Source organism: Glycine soja, chromosome 19, assembly GCF_004193775.1.
Source record: "Glycine soja cultivar W05 chromosome 19, ASM419377v2, whole genome shotgun sequence".
NCBI classification, from domain to species: Eukaryota; Viridiplantae; Streptophyta; class Magnoliopsida; order Fabales; family Fabaceae; genus Glycine; species Glycine soja.
Window position 1 is genome coordinate 379,500 of NC_041020.1, and position 24,884 is coordinate 404,383.

Consider the following 24,884-nt stretch of genomic DNA (forward strand, 5'->3'; position numbering starts at 1 on the left):
TTTAAAAAATATTATAAAAATTAACAAAACTATCATGATGCTTATAATTAGAAGATAATTTTTTTAACATATGAATTTGCATTAGACATATTATAAAGACTTTTGAGTGCAGTTTCTATAAAAATAAAATGAAAGGGTTGAACAGAAAAAGAATGATTCTGCCAACGAGTTTTGATTGCGCCACTATGGTTTGGTGGATTTGATGCATAGCATGGCCTTTTGTATATGATGATTGGTGAGCATGTTGACAGTAGGTGTTAGATTGGGGAATTGCATTGCATTACACACCTAATGGAGGTTGTTTGTAACCGACTAATAATGAGAAATTTGTTGGAGTCCCTTTGATAAACTATTTTTTTATGGGATAAACTATAGTTTGTTTTTAGAGTAAAGACACTAGATTGTATTTCATTTAGAATAGATGAGAAAATACAATTGGGTATATAATTAAAGATCTAGTTGTTAGCATAAAATCGAGATGTCCTAACAAAAATATGGGCATCTTATTGACTTGCTTCCTTACTACACTCACCTTAGAGTTGGAAATCGAATTAAAAAAAAAATTACATTTCTAATAATGCAGTGAAATTCTGTAATGTCTTTTGTTTGGAAAGATAATCCATCTGCAACGGCTTGACAATCAACTTCGATGATGATGTTCTGTAAATTCATGTTTAATAATCATTGCGTACATATGTGGTAACAATCATGTCTTAGAGAAGGGTTAAACATTTTTTCTCTTTTAAATATGTAAATGTATTTTAGTCTCTCTTTTAAAAATATGCTGATTTTTATCCTCTACTTGTAAGAATGGGTCTAGTTAAACCTTTATTACTAACTCCGGCTGTTAGCCATGGTTTGGTTGCCAAGAAAATATTATTATTCAACAACAAAATTTTCAAAAAATATAGTGTGGATCCCCACTTCCACCACATTATTTTAATTCAAATGATGTTTTTCTATTCTCTTCATTCTTTTCTTTTTTACACAATCAAACTCATCCTTAGTTACAACTAAGGGTGATACAATTTCTAATTGTTTGAGATATGATTTCTGGCCGTTTAAAACTCTTAAAATTTGAATTCACGGTTTTGAAAGTTATTTATTTGCACCGTAAAACAAAATTATTATTAGCCTTAAAAGTTTATTTTTATTAAAGCAATTTTAAACCCTCTAAACACATTTTCAGTCTCTGCCACTTTGGTGATTTCATTCTCTCTTAATTACTACTCTATAATCCTAATATCTTTTCTAGAGGTACTACTAATTAGGGAATTGAAGTGTGGATGCAATGGTTGTGTGCGTGAGCTTGGAGTGGTGTAAAATTAAGGTGATTGCAAGATATTCTGAATCCAAGTTTTGGAATTGAATACTGTTAAGCTTTTTTTGGCTACAATATGCATAATTTTTTGGCTACAATATCCAAGTTTTGTAAAATTAATCATCATTTATTCCTCCAATTAGAAGAAGGATTTCCTCGTAAATTATCGTTTGAAAACAATCAGGAGGCAACCCTTTAACATCAACTTCCTTGATCATTAGGATATACTTAAATCAAGCGAGGCTAGTTTCCCGTTTTCTTTCCGGAAGAGGTACATACACACACATAATGCGCTTCAATGCTCCATTATTATGATTTACAAACATTTTCTTCAGGCCCATAAAATTTATATTTAGAATTTAGTTTGAGTCTGGAAATAGGTGAAGTTCTGTATTCCAATATGCTTTCAATCTTGGTGACAGATATATTACCACTTCCCCATGATTTGAAATTTTTCAAAAAACAGAAAATTTAGATAGTTTATCAGAAAAAATTTCTTGATAAATAGGAGTTACTCGTCACGTAAAATGTTTTTTGAAGACTTTTCATACTGAAATATACTAACTACTAAGAAGCATAATATCATGCTTGCTAGAATAGTTATAGTTTCTATAAAAAAAAAATAACAGGTTATTATTCCCACTTTAAGTGATGTCATATACTAAAGATATACTGTATAAAATTAAAGACCTTAATTTGTTTCCAGAAAAAAAAAATGACGGCCGTTCAACAAAGACTATAAAGATCATTCATGCAATTGAAATATATAGAAAACCAAACCAGCGGGCAGAGAGAAGTAATAAAATGATAAACAATAAGATTCATATTACTAAATGGTTTATGTATATAGCAGCAATGAAGCTATTGATAGGCCAAAATGTAAACACATAACATTTAACTTGGTAACAAATCTTAATAATCACAACCTACGAGGTGAAAACTTGAAGCTTGAACTAGAAAAACTAGTCATCATTAATGTATTCCTCCAATTGGAAGGAGGCTTTTCTTGTAAATGATTGTCACAAAACAACCACGAGACAACCCTTTAACATCAACTTCCTTGATCATTAGGGTACTTAAATCAAGCGAGGCTAGTTTAATTTCCCTTTTTTTTTTCCTGAAGAGTATAGGTCAGCAGGTAAGGGACCAATTGTGAAGAGTTTAATCCATGATTCTCTCACACCGAATTGACCCAAAATTGATATGTGGAATGTTTAGAATTCGATATCAAAGCCAAGGAGCCATTTAGTGCCACTAAGTGGTTCCTCAACCAATCACGAGCAGAGAGACAAAAGGCTAAGGGTGTTACAAGGAACTCTTCACATAAACGGTGAGCATGGAACTTAATTTATGCATTGAAGCACCTTGTAGTCATGGTTAACACGGTCATAACAAAATCCATGTACCATACGCCAATGCAACATTTTATACTTAAGGGCAGGAGGAATGAGCTCGAGTTCCCGAGTAGCCGGGTTCCATAACACGATTTTATCTTGGCTGATCTATAAGTAGACAGACAGAGATTGCCATTAATAACATAATCCAATTGTTGTTTTCTTGGATAAGAGGTGGCCAATCTAACCTCATGATTGTCAGTGTATATCAATTCATATAAGAAAATAAAGATTATTGAAATCAATCTAGATTGCTTATATTGTATTATTGAAATCATTCAACTGCAACTGTCGTTCCATAATTCTCTTCTCATCTTTGTGCTTTTATTCAAATTATATATTTTTATGAATTGAAAATAAAATTAGTAGAATCTGCTAGAGGCTCAACTATCATTCACACGTTAGTCATCCTTCGAGATCAGGATCCAAAATATTCTAGTGATCACTAATCGTTTCTCCTTCCCTATTGCCTAGAAGTCTTCTTGGCCTAATTATAAAAAATTACTTGCAGAGAAGAATGATGTCCAATTGTTCATTTCAGAAGAAAACATAAACATCAAGTTAATAAATTGCTTGTCCGGATGAAGTAATAGCACATGTCAACATGGATGAAATAAAATGTGAATACACAGTGCCCAGCATGGTAGGTGAACAACACCTACATAGAGGTAAGTTGCACTGTTCCAAACCCAAAGGGATTCCACCCAGTTCCAATAGTCACCAAAATTCATACCATAAAAATCTTCAAATGCACCTTTCAGTAAAACAAATGCAACTGGAGGAAACACAATAAAACCTAAAGCAATATTACAAGAGGCCCTTAGTAAGGTTCTCCAACTCCTAGCTTGAAAATCAAGCTTCAATGGTCTAGCCATCAGACAAATTGGGACAATATGTAAAGCCCCAATCTCTGCTGTAGCAAAGTTAATGACGGACATGAGAGACAAACCGATGAATGCAGTTGATATAGTTACAGACTTTAAGCTAGCCCACTTGTTTTTCTCAGGTCGAGATGCAGCAGCTTCAAAAATTGGTGAACCCAATATCATGTATAAAATTAGCAAGCTAAAAGCTGATAGCAAACCCCACAATACAAAGTTCATTGTTGGTGTGGTATTGGGTACTTGACATAGGAAAAATGGGAGTAAGGAGATGACAGCACCCCATAAATGAATGACCAAAACCTTCCTGGCCGAATTCAACCATTTCCAAGATTTTGGGCTGGCATTAACTTCTAAGGCAGATGTGGTTTGGGGAGTGGAATCACTAGCATTGACATGGAGATATGCCGCAACTATTGGAAGTGGTGCAACAAGTAATGCAAATGGAATCATGTAAACTCCAACTGACACAAACTTGCTAGGGGATGTCAAGAGGTACAAAAAAAATGACTGATGAAACTTCTCAAGAAGGTTGTTTATTGAGCGTATGACTCCTTCAATTAACCTGCAATATGTATGAAACACTTTGCTCACAGTGATCAAACAAAGAGATGCTTTATAATGTACATCAGCAGTAATACACAAGTTCATAAAATGTTAAAACAAAATATCATTCTATAGAATTAAAAGCTTTGCATGTAATGAGAATAATAGTTTCCTACCACAAGTACAACTATGTCAATGGCAAAAAGAAACAAAAAGGATACAAAATCTCTACCCAATTAAATTTTCCATGTTAAAAAGTTCAAGAGTTTCCTTTATGAAAATACTTTTTTGGAGTTGCTTCAACTATCCCAGCACAAGCAGACATATGTTTTATCTAATGACTGAGACTGAACCGAGCCTTCAAATAACTACCCAGATTTTCTATCTTTGGTTTTGAAAACAAGAACAAGATGTTCATAATTTTGTACAGTTTCTTTATAGTAAATGGCAAGCATAAACAGGACATTGTCATAACATCATTTAATTAAAAACTGTAAACTTCTACAAAAATTCCATTGATAGCCAGCCATTTATTCGATGGTTGATATTCAATATAACCGTACAATACAACTCATATGAGTGACACATACCTTCCACCACGGAGAATGAATTCATTACGCCTGATCATTTTAGTAAGAGAAACTTTTGGTGAAATTTCCAGTGTGATTGCATCAACTTGATAATCACGGAAGGCACCATGAGGACCAGTGGGAACACCTAAGCCCTGAGAGGAATAATATACAGATAAAGAACAACTATAAAGTGGTCACAGGGAATATTATAGTAAACATATTTAGACGGGGTAGAAGAAAAACACCTGGTAATACAATGAACTTGCCAGTGTAGCAGCACCCTCAACATACTCAGTAGCAGGAATACCAAACTTCCACTGAGGATTTAAGCTTCTAGAAATTTTTCCCAAGGATTCAAATATAACACCCAAGGTATAGAGCCACCTGGAGCCAAGCAGAGACCACATCTTCTTCACTTTTATCCGCAACCCTTGTTTATGTACTGCCAGATAATTTACAATATTGATAAGGTCGAGGTTTGGCATCTGGCCATTGGATGCCTCCGCATAAATATTAAGACTGTCTTCATACTGGTTACCTTGCTCTGCAACTTTAATTACAAGAGCTGCAGCCATAGTTCCTGCATGTCTAAAACCACCATATAACTTTCCATCCAAATAAAGACCCTGTCCAAGTTCATTAAAAATGCTGCTCCCATTACATGTTTCACTATTAACTATGTCAAGTCTCTGGATAGAAGGGGCCTGATATGCTCTTAGCCAAGCAGCCACTCCAGAATATTCTCCATATTGTGAATCAGCCACAAGCCATACAATATCTTTTGCCAGCCAAGTAACACGTGAAAGCAGTGAGAACACTGAGTAAGCAATGCCCAAGGAAAAAGCCTCACCCAGACCAACTTTATTTGGATTGTAAGGCGTTACCAAGACACTAGCTTCCTTGCCATCCCCGCATGGTGCCCTGATAATTCCAACAGTGTTGATTCCAAACGAAGAACAAGTTGCATTTTCTGAGATTATACCTGAATTGGGACTGGTAAAGAAGTGCAGTGGATGGAACTGATCAAATTGAGGGTAAAACTTGTGAAAAGTAACTTCAGCATCCAAGGCTGACATATAATGTGCAATAAGTTTTTGACTATCACTGCATTGAAACAAAGCAAATATTTTATTTATGTTTTCCTTGTGAAGTTGTATAAAATTTCATATGATAATAGGAAGGAAGGAGTTACATTGGTGAGGCCCCAGATCTGAACTCCAAATCAGTTAAGTCCTTGATGAGTTTATTTGCATCAGATACATGGTGAGTAGAGAGCATGTTGTTTGCAGAACCTGCACAACTGGGTAAAAATTAGAATCAGCAAATTGAAGAGGAAAGGAATGTAGTGAGTTTGGTTCTCTGTTTGCAAGCATTCCAATGTGTGCAAACGGAGAAGCATGTCACATGGTGCTTTTGGCAAAACGAACATTTGAGGCTGCACCAAAGGAAAACAAACAAGCATGTAGTAAATTGGAAATGGGAGTGACCTGGCATGAGGGCATTCTCGGAAATGTAGGTGTTCTTGGCAAGGATAGGGAGAAGGAGAAGAGCCACCACCCCTGCGATGAAACAAACCACACTGGAAAGAGCAAAGTTTTAATCAAATTCAAATCACTCAATATAAATAGTAATAAGGAAAATCTTAATCAGTGTCCTTCAAGCACTGATTAAGAAATTAAAAGCAGGTGTTTATTAAATATGTTATTAATAATAGACCTCCACTGTGATTTCCAATGCATCCCAATGCGATTTCCAATTTTTTTTTTTAAAAAAAAAAAATCCATTATTGATTTCTTAATAATGCAACCCTAACAATAGTAGTAGTAGTAGTAGTAATACCTGAGAATGTTGGTGTGAGAGATGAGAAAGATCCCTAAGCGTACAATTGGGCGTACTCTTGGTTTTGCAGTATTGTTCTCGCTGGCACCCATGTCTTTCCCTCCTCTACCAACAATCCTCTATCTCATCCAGGAAATTACCTTCTGACCAGTGCCAAAAGGGAAGCCGAGGGCAAGAATACCGGAGATGGGTTGTGGGTTAGGGTTCAACGAGACTGAGAGAGAAGACAAAGTTACAACGTCTGAGAACTGAAAAAGAGAGTGCGGGGTGGAGCTGTGGTAGCTTTGGTGTTCACATGGTAGAGTGTGTCATTCTCATTCCAAGGCCATTGAAAGTTTCCCCTTTGCTTTTGTTATGCTAATTAAAGCTTTGTCCTTATTATAGTGTGTTTTTGAAAGATTTACTTCTGTTGAAGGTTTATATGATGCCACTTTTTTTTTTGCTTAGGAAATCATTTTCTATTTTTCTTTGAGATGAATCATTTTTCATAATATTTGAGATATAAAAAATATGTACCGGTGGCTTAAGTGTCATTCGTTTCGGGAGGAGGAAGAAGAAGAAACCTAACTCGCTAACATATTAAAATGGTCACCTTATTTAACAAAGACTTATTTAACAAATATTAAAAGGCTTTTTGTTGTTTATAATCCGGAGGGAGGAGGGAGGAGGGAGGAGGGAGTAAGGGTTTAAGGCAGTGTTATGAGACTTGAACCATCAACTCAGCCAAGATTTTGAATCACTAAATCAAAAATCAAGCCAATGAGTCAATAATTTATTGCATGAACATAATTAAGATTTCAACATTGTCATAATTAAGATCAACCGGGTAAAAATCTATAAACTTTTATACTAAAAAATCTGAAATAAGCAAACATGATCATAATTAAGATTTCAACATGTAATTAACATTTTAGAGATGTGAAAATATTATAAATAGTTTTTCTTTCTTGATAACAAAATCATACCATCCTTTTCTAATGATTTTTCTTGTCCTATGTTAGAGGTTATAAATGTCTCTTAATCTACCGGATTAAAGATTAATCTCACTCACAATATGTAACTATTATTGATCCAAGAAAATTTTGGACACGGAAAGAATTAAACGCAAATTCTCCCGTTAAACTCTCCGCGTTGTGAAGTATGAGATTTAAGCAATTTTATAAAACTTTTAAAAATTTAGTACATAACTATGAATTTAATCATACAAGTGTCCTTGCAAAGCGCATGCCCATTTAAATTTTATCACAAGCACAATTTTTTTTTATCATGTACATGATTTATTTAAATTTAACTAAACTTTCATAAAAATAACTATTAAACATTTTTTAAACTCCCAAGCATTACGTGGATTCATATCTCAAGTTACACAGTAACACTGGGCATTCCAATGGGAACATTCACTCATCTTCGAAATTAAGAGTTTGAAACTCAATATTTATATTGTAACCTAATTAAAAAATGAATTACATATCTCTGCAAGCAACCCCAAGGGTGGCTCTATGATACATCAAGCTTAGCTTGTGTAGGAAGAAAAGAAAATGATACAACATGCATTCTGCTTCTGCTGAATTTTAGTGCATTAGAATTAGAATTGGATTCCACAAACAAATATATGCACAGCTGCATGCTTTGCCAGAGACATCCCACACGGTTGACTTCTGCTCAACACAGTGTGTCCTCTAAATTCACTTTCCAAACGAACCAGGAATGGCTGGAATAACTCACAGAATTCTCCATATTCCATAAATAACAAAGCACAATTCCCAAAACATTGGGCAACGTGTAGCATGGTGAGAACACAAAGCAATTTTAGTGTCACCATAATCCTGTATTTTCAAGAATGTAGTTTGCATCTCAAGTAATAACCATGCTGGCGAGCCTAAGCTGCTTATCTAATGGCAAGTAGCTCTTAAGTAATACACACGTATGATGCATCACTTGCAATAGAAAAACAGCCATATGATTCTCACTCCCATCAATGGGTTGAGAATCAGGAATATAAGAACCATCTGCTATTTGTACAGACCAGTCATATATGCACTCTGTTGATGAGAAGAAGTGGGACACAACAGTTTCTGCAACAGCATTCCAGTTTTGGTCTGCCAGAAGAGACACAAGGGTGACTGGTAGATCATTCAGTACCATTTGTTGGTCCACAATCATAAAGGGCATATATTTGCAGCAGGCAGCAGACAACAGACCAAGAAACTGCAGTGCCTGCAGAAAAATGAAGAGATGTGTACAACAAGTAAGCTTCATAACAAATTCAACTTGGTTATCAAGAAGTAAAACATAGTACTCTCTCTTGCTTTCATGATATAAAATTATAGCAGGGCCGATTAATAGCAAGTAGTAGCATAGTAAATGCTAGTTGCTCAAAAATAAATCAGGCAGAACATAATATGAACAACAAGCATCGAAAGAAAATTTGTGTGGCAAAAACTGAATTACACAAGCTGAAATCTAACAATTGTGCCTATGGAATTCAAGTTGATACAAAAGATACTGTTCTTTATATATGTTATTTACAAATAATAATGATGATGGTAACGATAATGATTTCCTTAAAATTTCACAACAAACCAACATAATTTTGGTTTTCAAAATGTCTGAAAATCAATGTATTACCTGCTTTTCCAAAAAAGAAATTATCAACCCTGATCACAAACCAATTCTTGCTGAATTTAGTTTTTAAAGTTTTCCATTATATGCATGAAAGTTACTATAAATAAGTTGTAATTTATGTATCAGTACTGAACTAATACCGTGGAAGGAAAACTGGATACACAGCTAATTTCAACAGCATCAATAAGCCACTGTTTTTTTACACTTCCCTCCGCATGGTACAAAGCTGCCACAACTTCAAAGAGTATATCCCAGAGTCCTGGCAAAATTAAACCTTAGTATTGATATTTGATATGTGAAGCATTTCCGGCTTAATAAGCTTCCAAGTTCCAAACAATTTACAAGTGAATACATAGCAACTCCGATTAGAGTAATAACCATTAATTATTTCAGCCCAAATTGATCTGAGCTCCTATGCCCAAAAACACAATAGCATTGAGTAGTGGAGCAGAAACTAACCTTGTGATTTGGAGTTCAATATGTAAGATTTCATTTTTCCAAGTTCAGTCAGTGAAAGAGAACCAGTCTTCACTAGTTTGATCTTAGCACAAACCTTTTTTTGGACTTCAATAGATTTGCCAGCACTCTGAACAAACTCCTCATGTGAAACCTGTGATTACAAACGGCAGCTTTGGTCACGCACAGGGTTTAAACAGACAATTTGTATCTAATAAACAAGCTTGACCTCAATCAATTTGAATCAACGCCAAGGAGGATTAGCTTAAAGTAAACAACAAAAAATCAACATAATGAAGGTACCAAACAACAGAAATGATCACGTATAGTAAAAGATGATTGTTGTTGTTGTTGTTATTGATGATGATGAAGAAGAGATACAGTAAAATATATCATGTAGTGTAATGTGTATGCATACCATACCTTAAGAAAATCCAATAGCCAAATCTGCGGAGCCTTCCCTAAGCATCTTACAGCTTCAGACCATTCCTCTACAGAACTTACATCCGCAGATGATACACTTCCAGAAGATTGAACCACTGGCAATAGAGTAAATAGAACCTCCATACACCTTTCAATATGGGATATGTAACCAGATGAGTCCACAGAAACTTCATCTAGGCACTCGTAGAGACCTTTCCAGCACGAAATACATAACAAGCTTTTGGGGTAGGTGCTAGACTCTTTGTATGAAGTAAAGGAAGACAAGTGATTACTCACATCTCCAAATAGTTTCTCAAGCCTGGAGTTTGAATATACTTTTACAAGGTCTGCTAGATGATTTAGCAGACATGACTGCAAATTTATTTCAAGTGTCCTGAATCTGGAAAAGTCAGATAGCTCATCAAGAAATGTTAGCAGTGAATCAAATTGATTTGCATGGGCCATTGCAAACATTATGCATTCCTCCCTTAGAGTTCCATTCTTAGAAGCAGAATCTTTTGGTAACAACTCAGCAACTTTGGCCTCATATCTCATACAACGCCTAATAATTGACCCCCAATCCAAGCTTGGCAACCTGGGAGCTGTAGAAAGGCACCTTAATACAGCAATGACTCTGCTAATATGTACAATAGTACCTGGCTGGACTTGGAAAAGACCAAAAATGAGAACAATGAGAAGAGACTAACGAAAAACATACAACATAACTATTGTAATAGACTTGTTTTATATATTGGTAATAGGATGTATATTGGAAGTTTGTCATATACAACAATGTCAAAATCTAGAAAAGAGTTAATATCATATTGAATACAAATTCATGTAACAGTAAGACGCAAAACAATATAAAATCGTTGGCATTCAATGATGTTATCACTCAGCATGGTTATTACATTTCAAAATTGAGGAAAAATGAAATTTATCAAATTTAAACATATTATTCATGAATAATCAGAATTCTGTGATATGTATCACATGATTTCTAATAGAAAATAAACTTCAAAACCCAACAACTAGCTTCATGTGAATGCTTAACAAAATTATATATAATGAAATACAGATTTTAAGCTGCTTTTGTAGTTAGTTTGATTTCCAACTCCCATACATGAAACAAAATCTCTCTAGATAATTCCAAAAGAAAAAGAAAAAAAAAAGTAAACATCAACTTAGAAATTAAATTCCAGACATCGTATCAAGCAAAGGAAGGTGAATAAACAGAGAAAAAAATGAGTTATAGAGGAAGACAAAAGCAGTGAAATACTTGAAAATGAAGGACACACACATATAACAATTTACACAAAATATGGGCAAAAGATCTACCTCAGTATATTTGAAACTCGTAAGCCACAAACTAAGCTTCAAAACAATATTGTCCTCCGAAAAACTCTGAGAAACAGATTTTGAATTAGTTGCGGCCACGCTCCTATCACTATCAACCCCCAAAAGTTCCTTGGACCATAAATGATGTCGAAGGAAGGCAAGTACCCAGGAAGCAAACTGTTGTAGCTGATGATTATCCGAATTCTGTGCCACAAGAAACATCTCTTGCACCAATGATGTCAAGTATGGTTCAAAATCAGAACTTGAGAGGAGAGGGCCCATGACAGAAGAAGACTCCTGTTGTTTACACAGTAAGATATTTAAATATGAAACAAGAAAAACATTAACAAATATGATGAGATTGCTGGTAGCAATTTTATGGAAAGGTAAAATACCTTCTGATAGCCAGATTGCCTAGAGTAATTTGGAAAATTCATGTTGACCAAAATTCCTGCACCTGCTCCAACAGCATTAACAACTCCTAGCATGCCACCAAGATGGACAAGAAAAGGGAAAGGATTCAAGTAACATTTCCTGAACAGTTCCAGTAAACATTTAACACGTTCAACCTCAATAGAGTAAACACCTTCATTCAGTATACAAGAAAGTACTGTCCCAGCTCCAACACATGATGCCATCAGCAAACTATGGTGCAAAATGCCAGACTTTTTCACAGCAATTAACTCAGAAATTAACTCTTTAAAGCCAACCACAATGCGGTCCAACTCAACATCATTTATCAATTCCATTCTCTGGCAAAAAGCCACTACTGTAGGAAGTGCAATACAGGATCCTAGAGCTAAGACATGCTCAGATTCTTTCCACTGGAAAGTACTGCTTTCAACTAGTGAATGCAAATATGGAAGCCATGACATTAACAAGTTCTTTATCTTGATAACAGTCTCTAACTCTCCAGCTCTGTATATTGCGCTAATGGAGTTAGCTAGACCAAGAACAAGTCCAGCAACACCCCAGATATCTTCTTCCAAGTCTTCACTGTTCTCAGATAACTGTTCATATCCTTTAGCGCTCATGTCATATGAACCCAGTGGAAAGCATGAACATAGACTGTCCAAAACATCAGAAGAACATCGAGTTCTCTGTTGTATCATTGTAGCTAAGGCCCTAATAATTCTTCCTAGTAATACAGATTCTGGAACATACTCTGTTTCCTTCATCACAGTAGAGGTATCAGAAGTTTCAACTCTGGTAAGAAGATCTTGGCATGAAAAACCCAATCCAACACCACATGCACCTTTTACAAGGGAACTTTTGCTATCAGAAAGAACCTGGAAGTTCACACAATCAGTGAAACAGAGTGTCAGATAATCTTATAAACAAGTTCCTCTCAAGACAAGAGTGAACTGAATTGAAAAAATTAATAAAAATGACAAGAGAATTCATTTAAAACTCTGATTTTAGCCTCGGTGTGTGTAATACCATTCTTCAGCTTCCTTCTTGACTATCCTACTACAATGGTATTGGGAACATAAGTATGCTACAACCTCTTAATATAATCTCATAGAAGTCTGAGTTTCTATCTCCAAAAAATCTTGGATTCATAAAAGCTAAGGGAAGGTGGACTAAGAAAAATTCCAGAAACACTTATATTTCATCAAAACTGTTAAGAAAAATTCATAAACAATGCTATACTTTCTTTAATCTTCGAAATTTTTTCTTCAAACTTGTTGATCAAAATTTTGTTTTAATTAAAAAATAGAAAGTAGAAACAAGATAACCAAGATCTTAAAAAAATGGGACAATAGACATACACAAAAAGGATTGAACAAGAATACCTCAAGAAGTCCTGTGATGTTATGATATCTCTCTTTATGATCTGTTACATGAAGGCAACTAGAGATTAATCCAAGAGAAATTGCAGCAGACCATTGGCGGTGTTCATGCTCATGTTGGAACAACCATTCCAAAAGGAACTTTGAAGCAGCAGACTTAACCATGTGAACAGATGGAGGCAAAACCTGAAAATAGTAAGGCCAGAGAAGGTAACAATCAAATGTTATTATGCTAATTACACAAGATACATTACTAACCAGATTATTAGAGAATTGACTCACTAATTGGCTGATGTTTTAATTGAACATAGCCCAAAAGTGAAAATGTAAAATTATAGACATTGGTATGCAACAGATAGCAGATCAAGGGATATATGGCATTTAGGAGACAGAAATACTTCCAAGATCATTCATATTGTAAAATTGTTCGTATAAAATGTGGTTAATAATACTCGTAGAGTTACATGTTCCATAATCTTAACAACACTTTATATGTTTAGATGTGAATATGCAGCATCGATGATAATTAGTCAGAATCTATAAAGATTCTAAATGAATGCTTAACAATAGAAAACCTTCTCACCACACAAAGTGCACCAATAGCCAGTGCAATATTTTCAGCAGCTCTAGGTATAGCCTCATCCGCTATTGCTATCATACTCTGCACAAAAAGCATGTAACAAAACAGCCTACATCAGATATTGACAAAGTTGTGCATTAGATACAGATAACTGATAAATGGGAAAAAAAGATAGTTTGTAATGACAAAACAGCAAACCTGACCTTTAAAATATCACTAGCAGCTTTAGAAGTTTTATCTAGGACACTCGATTGTGCCTTAGCATCATAGGACAGAGTGTAAGCCTTCATCCAACGTCGCATGAAGCCTTTCCATGATTGCAGTGCCATCAGCGCAAGCAAGATATTTCTTGAGAGCTGAAGAGAAGCAGCTACTTCCACTAGAGCATTTTCATACCCAGCATGTACATCTCTTAACCTCTGAATACATATAATATCAGATCAAAAGTGCAGTCAAATCTAATCAGAATATATTTAATCTGTCAATATCTTACTTTGGATGCTAGATGTTCATTCATATCTTTAGGAGGGAAAGAAAAACATAATAAAGAAGCACCAGGTAACTCTCTAGCTTTATTTATCACTCCTGCAAGTAGAAGCTTAACATCAAGGCATATTCAAATAAAACAAGAAAATTAATATATTAAACCAGACAGAGTTTGATAAAAGCAATTAGTGACAGAATTTCTACCACTCCATTTAAGGAAACATTCAGTTTCTAAACCATGTGAAAGAAATCATGTCCTGTCAACATAAACGCAACCACCCAGTTTCATTTAGATCTAGGCTAAATCCAAATAAATTGATTTTGTTTTTCATTTTTGGCATTAACAAACCATGAGTTAACAAGAGATGTTGTAGATAAAAAGAAGACTCAATTTAAGCATTTTATTTTATTTTTCCAGTATCAGACCTGAACTTCTTTTTGGAAGAATTATTGGGAAAAGAACACAAAATAGACAGCTGATACCACCATACCTGAAGAGAATATAACCTGTGGAAATACATCCATCAATTTTTCGATCTTGCTTCCTGTAACTCTTTTTTCCTTGACTACTCTCCGACGATTTCTAAAGCAAATGGATAGAAAATTAACAAATTGAATCATATTATTATACCATCCAATATAAGTAAATCAATTGTAGGATGCAATGCTTACATGTGCTCATATGTTATTAACTTGACATGAAACTCCTCCATAGCCTTGAGTACTTTGGGATTTGTCTCAGAAAAGAACAGCTCCAAATTCATTTTCTTGAAATCTGGAATACTATTCTCAAGCTGTGGCACCTGGAAAGTGGTAACAAAACAATATCAAAGGAACAAGTGTAAATTACTCTTTATTTTAATAAAATAACAGTCCACTCATGCAGAGCAACATTTTCATCAATGGATATACTTCATATTGAGCAAGTGCCTCCAGGGCTGAAATTCTTGCTTTTCCCCACTGTCTACCCTGACCATAGGTAACTACATCCCACAAAATTTGCAGCACACTCTTTGATGCTTCTGGATATGCTTCTGCGTCCATTGCACCCCACCTAAGCAGAAGGCATAGGCTGCCATAACACAGGAAGTGTCTTTTAATGAGACAACAGAATGACAATTCAAAACTAGGAAATTATGTATTAATTGATGGAGAAAAAAAATTTCAATCAAAAGACTATACAGAATCAAAGTATATTAACTGAAAAAAATGATATATATCTAAAGCAATATTTTGTTTAAAAAATTCAAGATCCCCAAGACTGAAAAACGCTGAACTGCTGAAGTTGTCAATGCTACTTGATGAGTTGGGATGTATAACCCAGGGATTTAAAATATCCAGTTGCAGCTACAACTTCTAATTTTTCTTTTTCTAGAATTCACCACCATCTTTATTATAATCTAAGTCAACAACATATAAGTGTCTGCTCAGAACCTTAACATGCTTACCTATGAGCAAGAATAGGATCATCTTGGTAACCTTGCACATGCTTTGCAATGACATCCCATGCAGTGTAGAAATCTAAAGAAGAAGGCATATATTATCAGAATGCTATTTAACAACAAAATAAATTGAACATGATCTAGTATCATACTCTTGTTCATGCATAACTTACTATGCCTAGGTATAGTATTATTCCAAATATATTTTAAAAAAATTACCAATCACATCTGCTTCACAAAGGAAGGCAAGGCTTTGCAAGCCAATAGCTTTAATTACAGGATCTTGGCTCTCAATGCAAGACTGTTTGTTCCAACACAAAACCATGATTTCTCATCAAAGCATGCACTGGAAAAAGAGAAGCAACAAAATAGTACAGACAGGGCATACCGAAACAGACAAAATGAGATCAACACCCCTATCAGGGCTTTTATGGCAAACATCTCGAATGGAAGCAGCCATGCTGATGCAGATATCTCTCTCCGAAGTGAAATTGGTGAATCCTTTAGGGAGTAAAACACCCTAGATATGGAGAAATGTAAAATAAATTACAAAATTTTTACTGTAGTAAGATCATGAAGACATAGCAAGGGACTGTCAAATAGTCAAGCAAATAGGAATCTCAATTCTCAACAAAAGTCTTAGAAATATGTTGTACGGATAAATCTTGGAAAAGATCAAATGGGACAAACAGTATGCAGAGTCATCGTATTGCACATAAATTTGTAGAAAACCTTTTGTGTGACCTAGCATGGATTCACAAGAATATCATGGAGCAGAAAAAGTGTGTTTGTATGTGTAAAGAACTGTCTATATAGCATCAAAATCTTATGGCTCTATGTTTGAGCTCTGCTAGTGTGAACATGCCCTCCCCCAAAAAAACCAGAAACATGTAACATCATCTTTTACTGAAAAGCAACTATAATTCTTGCTACTCCTAAATTATCTTCTAGATAACAAAGTTAAAATTATAGCACTGCACACAATTTTAAGAAGAAGAAAAAACAAAGCTAGCTTTCAGAGTCAAAAACAGAGTTTGAACAGACCATTCATAGATACATCAGGAGTTATCTCAGATTTTCATCATCAAAGCTAAGTAAAAAAGCCTAGAAACTAAGCTATTTACTTTATTTATCTACGAATAACTTGTGTCCCCAATGCATCATCCATTTCTTGACATGGTACAATCAATTCTACTCTTAAAAACTAAGGAAATATTAATCAACCACACCAAGACTCCGTTAATAGTGTAACACCAACATCTTAATAAATAATAGAGTTATAGAATGGAATAGTAGCACCACTTCAATGTGTTTAACTTAGAAAACTTTTCATAAACAAACAATTCCGTTTCATTGAGTTCACAATTACATTTCTTCTATCAATACAATTCAAGTCATCTCATCTTCTGCATTAAATAATTATGTATGCCCACCTAAAATAACATGTATGGCAGTGGAAGATACAAGAAATTGTGGAATGAAAAGCTCACTTGCAAACTCCCAAAGGCTCGATCATTAGTCTCCCAGGTTCGACATAGCAATCTGGTCGCTGTAGAATATAACGAGCTGCATGAGGAGGGAAAGTATTTAAAGCTGAATTGCAGGTAATTCAATATTTTGAAGAATACACAAGGGCCAGAAAGACATTTAAGGACCATGATGAATTTCTATTTTAAAAACCAAACATCCTCCCTTGTGAGGTGAAGAAGAACATTATGGCTACACAACCAGATCAGATATGTAAGAAGCACTATTTTAGATTTACGAGCACAAGAACAGAAGGGAAATATCATTCACATAACCGGTAAGATTCCTGAAATTAATACAATGGAAAAACAGAAATTATACATTAAACTTTGCTTTTGGATGTCATTATGTTCCACTTTCCAACTAAAGACAATAGCAGCTCAGAGTTCAAACACTTAGATCAACAGCTTTATGTGATAGTGATACTCAATGTCAGAATGCTAGAAAAGGGACATGAATGGTACAACATCATTGCTACAAAAACAGGATACCACAAGGCAAGAATAATATAATTATAATAATATTTCTTTGTTTTAAAAAGAAGCAAACAAAATACACAATCTAGAGTAGTACCCACACTTTTGCATCTTTGTTAAGCATTGGCAAGATAGTTTGAACTACAAGTGGAATCATTGCCGAGTGTGAAGCAAGTGATGGCAGCATTTCAAAAAAATTTAACTGCAACAATTTAAAGTTAAGAGGAAAAAAACATTTTACATATGATGGGAGATAAAAGAACAAGGTAATGCCATGAAATAAGTGCCATTACAAAAGGGAGAAGTTACCAGCATATCATGGTGATTGATATCATTTCTTATGAATATATTACTGTAAAACATAATTGTTAGCAACAAAGGAACTCCCAGTTTGGGATCCATAATGGCAATGGAAGACAAACAATCAACAGCAGCAGCCGCCATTGATTGATGTATCAATAAAACATTGAGAACAGCACTGAGTAACAAGGGCATCTCTGCAAGGGAATACATTGAGATAACATCAATCTCTTGCATCCTCTAACTCAACTATAACTCCATTTCACAAAAGCTAATGGGTTTACCATTCAAAAATACTTCCTGAGAATGTGAGATAGCTAGTGAAGATTTTCGTTGGTCAACAATTGACAAGCAGAACCCTCTTAAATGAGAAACCCAAGATATTGGTCTATCATGCATTATTTCACTTTGATTCAATCCTTTTAAAGTCAACTTCAGAAGGGAAGTTCTGGGAGAAGATTCTCCATCCTGAAACAACAGACACAGAATTTTAAAAACTCTATCATTGCTGGGGTAGAAAACTAGAAATAGCTACAATTCACATTAGTTTACTGCCCTTTTTCTGGTCACATATATTTATTCAGGACTACAGCATATTAATGCTTTCATCTAAAAGTAAATATCATTTGCATAGATGATACAAATATCAGTTTAAACAGAAGAAAAAAAAATGATATGCCAGACAAAACACCTGATACCACAGATGTCGCAAAAGTCTCAAAACTATAACTCCTGGCGTGCTAAGATAATGATCTCCCCCTTTGACAATTGGTTTATCTTTTGGTGCAACAAACATCTTGACAAGGAGCTTCTCCAAGAGGAGAAGCAAATCAGTAGCCAGTCCTTTCACAGATTTGGAAGGAGATGACATGAGACTAACAACGGGAAGAAGAAACAAAGTTTCTTCAAATAAAGAGAATTTAGGTTCACTGATAGCAGCATCTGCATTGGTAACTATAAATTATTACAATAATATAAAAAATTATGAGACAAAAGGGATATCAAATGAGCATAATTACAGAGTAGTATGCATAAGGTAAACTTGGCCTAATTTCCAAGTAATTAACAAACCATCCACCTAAAATCCTGAACCCAATTCATTGCCATAAGACAAAGAAAGAGAATGCTAAAGCAGTATCCTGAAAAATTCACAAACTTCTTTTCCATGAAATTATAAAATATGAATGCTACTGGCACAGATTGACTTAGAACTCAATGGAAAAGGCAAAAAAAAAAAAAAAACAAATGTCACATTTTTAATAAAACAAAACAATATCATACATTTGGTCCCAAGTATTCAACTTGAAGGTATGCATAAACCTCAAAATCGGGACAGTTATAGAAAACTTACCATTATCATATTTCCACTTCAGGATCAAGAGGAGGAGTTTCAATATAGAAATTTGTTCGTGTTCAAGTTCTGATTGAACGATGATTGTGAATAATGATGCAATAGTTGATGCCAAACCAGGCAGCCATGGTAACCCAAGATCATTCTGTACAGACAACAAGCGCCTTAATAGTTCACATATGGGCTCGTGACCACCAGGGTGCCACTGAAGACACGTGGATAGAGAAAGAATTGTTTCCAGAAATTCAACGGCACATAGTTGAGCTTCGGTTATCAGCGGCTAACAGGGATCAATAACAATACAAGAGCAAGGCATAAATTATATTATAAAACAATGAAGGCAAATTTGAACACTAAATTACAAGGAACATACTGATTTCTTTCCAGCCAAAGATTTCAGCACCACTATATATGCCTCCACCATATGCTCTACAACAAACACTAATTTCCTGTAGTCCTGAGAAGGTTGAAAAAGAAAACAGCAATACCAATAAGATGATAAAATCGCTCCACCTATCACTACACTAATAAAACATAACAACCAGAACGTAGAACTAATTTAACGCAACATATGCGATGCTTATTCTTACAATTACACACTTACTTCAGAGCTCTCATGCGGAAGAAACTTAAGGCACTCAATTAGAAGCTTAAAAACAGGCACAGTCTCGTGCGGAAACGAGCAACAGAACGCCGCCATAGAGGACACCAGTTGCATTGCAAACGACGAGGACAAGGAGGATTCCGAAACCGACAATCTTATGATTGAGACATTCAACAAGGGCCTTAAAAATTCACAAACTCGAACCATTCCCACATCCTTATTCTGCAACATAAACAGCAACACCTGATGTAGGAGTTCGGATTGAACTTCCTGCCGGCACAACAACACCTGCCAAAAATAGGAGATATAGGATTAGCTTAATAGTGAAGGGAGAAAGGACGAGTGAGAGAGACTGACCCTAACGAAAGGGTGAGTGAGAGTGGAAGAAGTAAATTGTTGCGAGGCGCTATTTTTGTGGCGGAAATCGTGGCGAGCGAGGAAACCGAGTCCCTTGACGAAGATGGGGACGAGTTTCGGGTCGGATCCTTGGAGCGCGGAGAGGAGCTCGAGGGAGGCGCGGGGGACGGCGACGGCGGAGTCGGCGGCGAGGCGGCAGAGGTGGCGGACGGAGTGGTCGACGACGTGAGGGGAAGGGGAGGCGAGGCATTGGGAAATGGCGCGTCTTCCGGGTTCGGATTCTGGGTCGAGGTGGCTGGGTGCTGATCGGAGCTTCGAGAAAATGGAATCGACGGCGAGTTTTTGGAGCGCCGGTTGGGGGACTTGGGTCTTCTCTAGGAGAGGACCGTAAGACTCCATCACTCACTAACTGAACATTCGGAAAAGAATAGAAGTGACTGCTACTCTATATATATCGGAGGCAAAATGAGTAAAAATAAAATAAAATTGAGTGCCAAAATACACAAAATTTTGAAATTTTTGGTAGTAAAATATGCAAATTTTATAAGAAAAATGTTTCTTAGACAATTTTCAGTTTACAACTTGATAGAAAAAAGGAAGAGAGCAAATATAAGTTATTAATTTGATTAATGATGTTATTTTTCAAGGATCAAATTAATATTAAGTTACAAATTTTAGGAATTAAATTATCTGATAAATTAATTTATTACACTTTTTGCATATTCAAGGGTTAAATTTAAAATTTTTTTCATTTTTAAGGAATCAATTTGTCAACATCTCACACATAATTTCAATCATATTTTTATAACCCGGTCCGACCTGACCAACCCAACCGGGACCCGATGGCACAATCGGGTCGAATTGGTTATTGGACCAGTCATGTATCTGGCTTGGTTATTGGACCAGTCAATTTGGGGTAAATCCGACGACTCAGATCGGTTTTTAAAATCTCTTTCGCGAAAAATAAATTTAAAAAATGCTAAAAAATGCTAGAAAAAAACTCAGGACTTGTATAATTGTGTTATTAAATTATTATTTGTAAACTTGTGTTATCAACTTTAATACTTCAACTGTTATTTTGAATTTTGGAGTATAAATGAAATTTTCTTAATCAAATAATATTAGTTATATACTTATATATAATATATACATATATAATTTAAAATTTTTTAATATATATAATGTCAAACTGGGTCAATTACTGGCCCACTGGTTGGACCCATTGACCCGCTATTTCAAACGGGTCAATGACCGGACCCGGTTTGATAACTTTGCTTTCAATGATGAATTTGGTTATTTATCCTTTAAATTTCTCATATGTTATGAGTGAAAAAAATACACAATTTTAAAATGTTGATGGTAAAATATATAAATTTTATAGTTTAGTGACGAAAAATGTAAAAGATGAGGGACAATTTTTTTTATTAAACCATACAAATATTACAAACAAGGAGTATAAGAATAGTACTAATAAATAGCCTTTGTTTAGGCACATATCACTAGTACATTATTATTTCTGTCGTACAATTTATATGTTTAATGAGAAGAAAAAATTAAAATGAAAATATTTCCAAGTGATTCATTCTTGTGCTGACCCATGGAAAGAGGAAAGGAAATAGGATTTCGAAAAAATAAAGAGAAATTGACAAAAAATTGTAAAAAAAAATAGGAAGAAGGGAAATCAAGAGGGGAAGGCCTATTTTTGTGAGTGAGAAATGAATAAAAAACAATATTTGATGATTTGGCTAAAATAACCAAAAATAAGACACGTGTCAAATGAATAAAATAAGTTAAAATCGTATTTTCCATAGCCTATGTTATGCATTAAGAGATAAAAGAAGTTGACCAAAGGGAAATTACTTTAGATAAAATTACCAAAGTAGGTTCTTTTGAAATAAATCACCAAAAGTAATTCATGTTCATCCTTACCCTAGGGGAAGACAATATTTTAATCAAAGCTCATAAAAAAGTTGTAAACAAGTTATCAAAGAGTGCAAAGAGACTATTTGTAGGATTTAGCTAAATAATTCTCAGAATACATTATTTTAAAAAAAAATTATATTTAATTACTTTTCAAGTTTAATTATCATCTGTACTTATTGTAACTTGCAATAATTTTTCATTTAAGTCGTTATAGTTTCTCCGATCAAGATATTGGAATAATGATCTAGCACAAACTCATTTACTCCAATTTTGTAAAGACAAATATCACAAAAATGAGGGGTTAAATTGTGATTTTAAAAAATTTTAAAGTCTTTTCATAAATAATCAAAGTTTTCATCTAAAAAAAAGCTTTGTGAAGTGGATAACAGATTTTCAAAAACATAGTCAGATGATAAAAAAAACAAAGCAAAAGATATTTTCAAATGTCTAAAAGCAAATTTAAACCCTAAGCCAGTCAAAACAAAAAGGAAGCAAGTAAAGATCATATGTAGGGAGTTATATTAATTCATCTCTACCACTGAGACTACGTCCAATTCTTTGAAAATCACCAAGTTTCACTAACTTCACAAGTTACAGTATTATGTCACGACCAATGTTTCTACAAATCAAGTTTTATCCCAAGCTTGATCAACACCCAATATTCTTTATCCTATCAAGCCATTGTTGGTTCTAAACAAATCAATCTATGATCGTCTCAAAGACGAATATACAGTCAACATTTAGTCTTTTTTTCAATATGTTTAAAGTGTTTTGAGAGCTTTTGTAAACTTTACAAGGATATACAAAATGTGTTTTACAAAAAGAATGATGAATATTTGTGCGTAAGGTTCGTGAGTTGTTTTTCAAAGCTAATGATATTTATAGTCTTCATCTTCAAGTGTTTGTTGTCTCACAATGGGTAGATTTCTTCACTTGTTCCTCATCTAATGATAATAGTTGTTGGAACATTTAATATTTGCATTAAATGCACGTGTTTTCTTTGTGCAGAAAGTCCACTTTGGTTAGCTTTCGTGTACAGTACTTTAACAGAAACTCACTTCTTATTCGTCAAAACAGGTTGACATAGTTGAGTGCACCTTTTGATAGAGCTTGGCACTTTGAGATCTTGATCTTCATTTATTATTCGTAGGATTTGATAGATCCTATGAATATGTTTCTACAAAATGAATCTGAGACATTGAGTAATAAATGAAGTCTTAAATGTCAACTCTTAAATGTTATATCAAATCATTACTTTAGCTTACTAATGTCGTTCAGATGCAAACTCAGGATGCACATCCGATGACACATAAGACATAGTTTTCAACAATAATCTAAGGTTTATCTTTAATTTAATCGCATTAAGTAGACTTTTTCATTTTCTAACCACTTCTTTCAAACTTCTTAATAGTTTTTGATTAAAATCTTGTGTTCTTCTAAGGTAAGGGTGAGCATAATTCATATTTTCTAAAAACTAATCTAAATTTTTTTAAATCAATTTTGACCGAAAAATTGATTTCAAAGAGTTGGAATCAAGTAATCAAAGAGTGCAAAAAAATTATTTGTAGGATTGAGTTAAAAAAATTAAGCCTTGGAATATATATATATATATATATATATATATATATATATATATATATTGTAAAAAATGATATTAAACTACTTTTCAAGTTTAATTACCATTTGTTCTTATAGTTACAACTTGCAACAAGTTTTCATTTGTCGTTATAGTTGCCCTAATCAAGATGTTGGAAACCATGATTTAGCACAAACTCATTTATAAAACATAGATTTTGAAATTTCATTTGCAAATAAAAAGACAAAAATAATAATTAAACCTAAAAGGTTTTGTAATATTATTTTTCACAAAAAATCAAAGACTTATCTTTAGCTTATTCCCATCAAGTACACTATTTTCATTTTCTTACCACTTATATTTAACTTCTTGATGGACTTTGATTAAAATCTTGTGTTCCTCTTCGATAAAGGTGAACATAATTCATCTTTTTCAAAATGCTAATTTGGATTTATTTTAAATCAATTTTGAACAAAAAAAATTCAAAAGTAATTTATGCTCATCTTTATTTTATAGGAAGACACAATATTAATCAAATCCCATAATAAAGTTGGAAACAAGTGGTCAAAGAGTGCAAAATTTTCCTTGATAAGATTGAGCTAAAATAAAGTCTCACAATTATATTTTTTTTTTGTGAAAAATGATATTAGGTTACTTTTTAGGTTTAATTAGAATTTATCCATATAGTTGCAACAATTTTTCATTTTAGTCCATGTAGTTTAAAATATCTCATTTAGTTTCTTATAGTTATATTATTTTTTACCCTATAGCTTGGCAGCTACTCCTATTTTTCAATAAAAAATATTTTAATAACATTCAAATAAAAATATTTTAAAAAGATTCTTTTAACATCCTCAAATATTTTTATATTAAAAGGTATTTAAATATTTCACTCATTATCTTAACACAACACATGTATTTATAAATTAAATTATTTTTCATGAAATTTAAATGTAATATTCTTTTTCTTTTTTACCTTGACCTTTGAATCAAAGTGCATAAGTTTACATTTTCAATCAATTATTGTTAAGTTTGAAAACATATTAATTGCCATTTTTTATTTACGGATCATCA

General features: G+C 34.0%; 2 protein-coding genes across 3 annotated transcripts; both read right to left on the minus strand.

Annotated features, from left to right (window-relative positions):
* Window positions 1-3,220: 3,220 nt before the first annotated feature.
* Window positions 3,221-6,953, minus strand: LOC114400495 (glycosylphosphatidylinositol anchor attachment 1 protein-like). Its single transcript, XM_028362966.1, has 6 exons — window positions 6,554-6,953; window positions 6,202-6,293; window positions 5,907-6,006; window positions 4,960-5,818; window positions 4,733-4,866; window positions 3,221-4,161 (listed from the first exon to the last, which is right to left on the minus strand). Exons 1-6 carry the CDS (start codon window positions 6,643-6,645, stop codon window positions 3,315-3,317), a joined length of 2,124 nt encoding a protein of 707 aa, XP_028218767.1. The 5' UTR covers window positions 6,646-6,953; the 3' UTR covers window positions 3,221-3,314.
* A 902-nt stretch (window positions 6,954-7,855) lies between these two features.
* On the minus strand, window positions 7,856-20,727 carry LOC114398125 (protein RST1). 2 transcript variants are annotated; one of them, XM_028360275.1, is made up of 25 exons: window positions 20,312-20,727; window positions 19,955-20,242; window positions 19,724-19,807; window positions 19,351-19,630; window positions 18,691-18,941; window positions 18,284-18,467; window positions 18,009-18,196; window positions 17,801-17,901; window positions 17,187-17,262; window positions 16,085-16,216; window positions 15,916-15,997; window positions 15,703-15,775; window positions 15,167-15,326; window positions 14,927-15,057; window positions 14,746-14,837; window positions 14,262-14,353; window positions 13,972-14,187; window positions 13,772-13,849; window positions 13,192-13,374; window positions 11,791-12,684; window positions 11,396-11,692; window positions 10,058-10,717; window positions 9,638-9,788; window positions 9,319-9,437; window positions 7,856-8,770 (listed from the first exon to the last, which is right to left on the minus strand). In XM_028360275.1, the coding sequence occupies exons 1-25, from the start codon at window positions 20,708-20,710 to the stop codon at window positions 8,408-8,410; spliced, it is 5,574 nt and encodes a 1,857-aa protein (XP_028216076.1). In that variant the 5' UTR covers window positions 20,711-20,727; the 3' UTR covers window positions 7,856-8,407. The 2 variants fall into 2 exon arrangements, with proteins under 2 accessions (XP_028216076.1, XP_028216075.1); XM_028360274.1 differs by having other exon boundaries at window positions 18,691-18,953.
* Window positions 20,728-24,884: the final 4,157 nt, after the last annotated feature.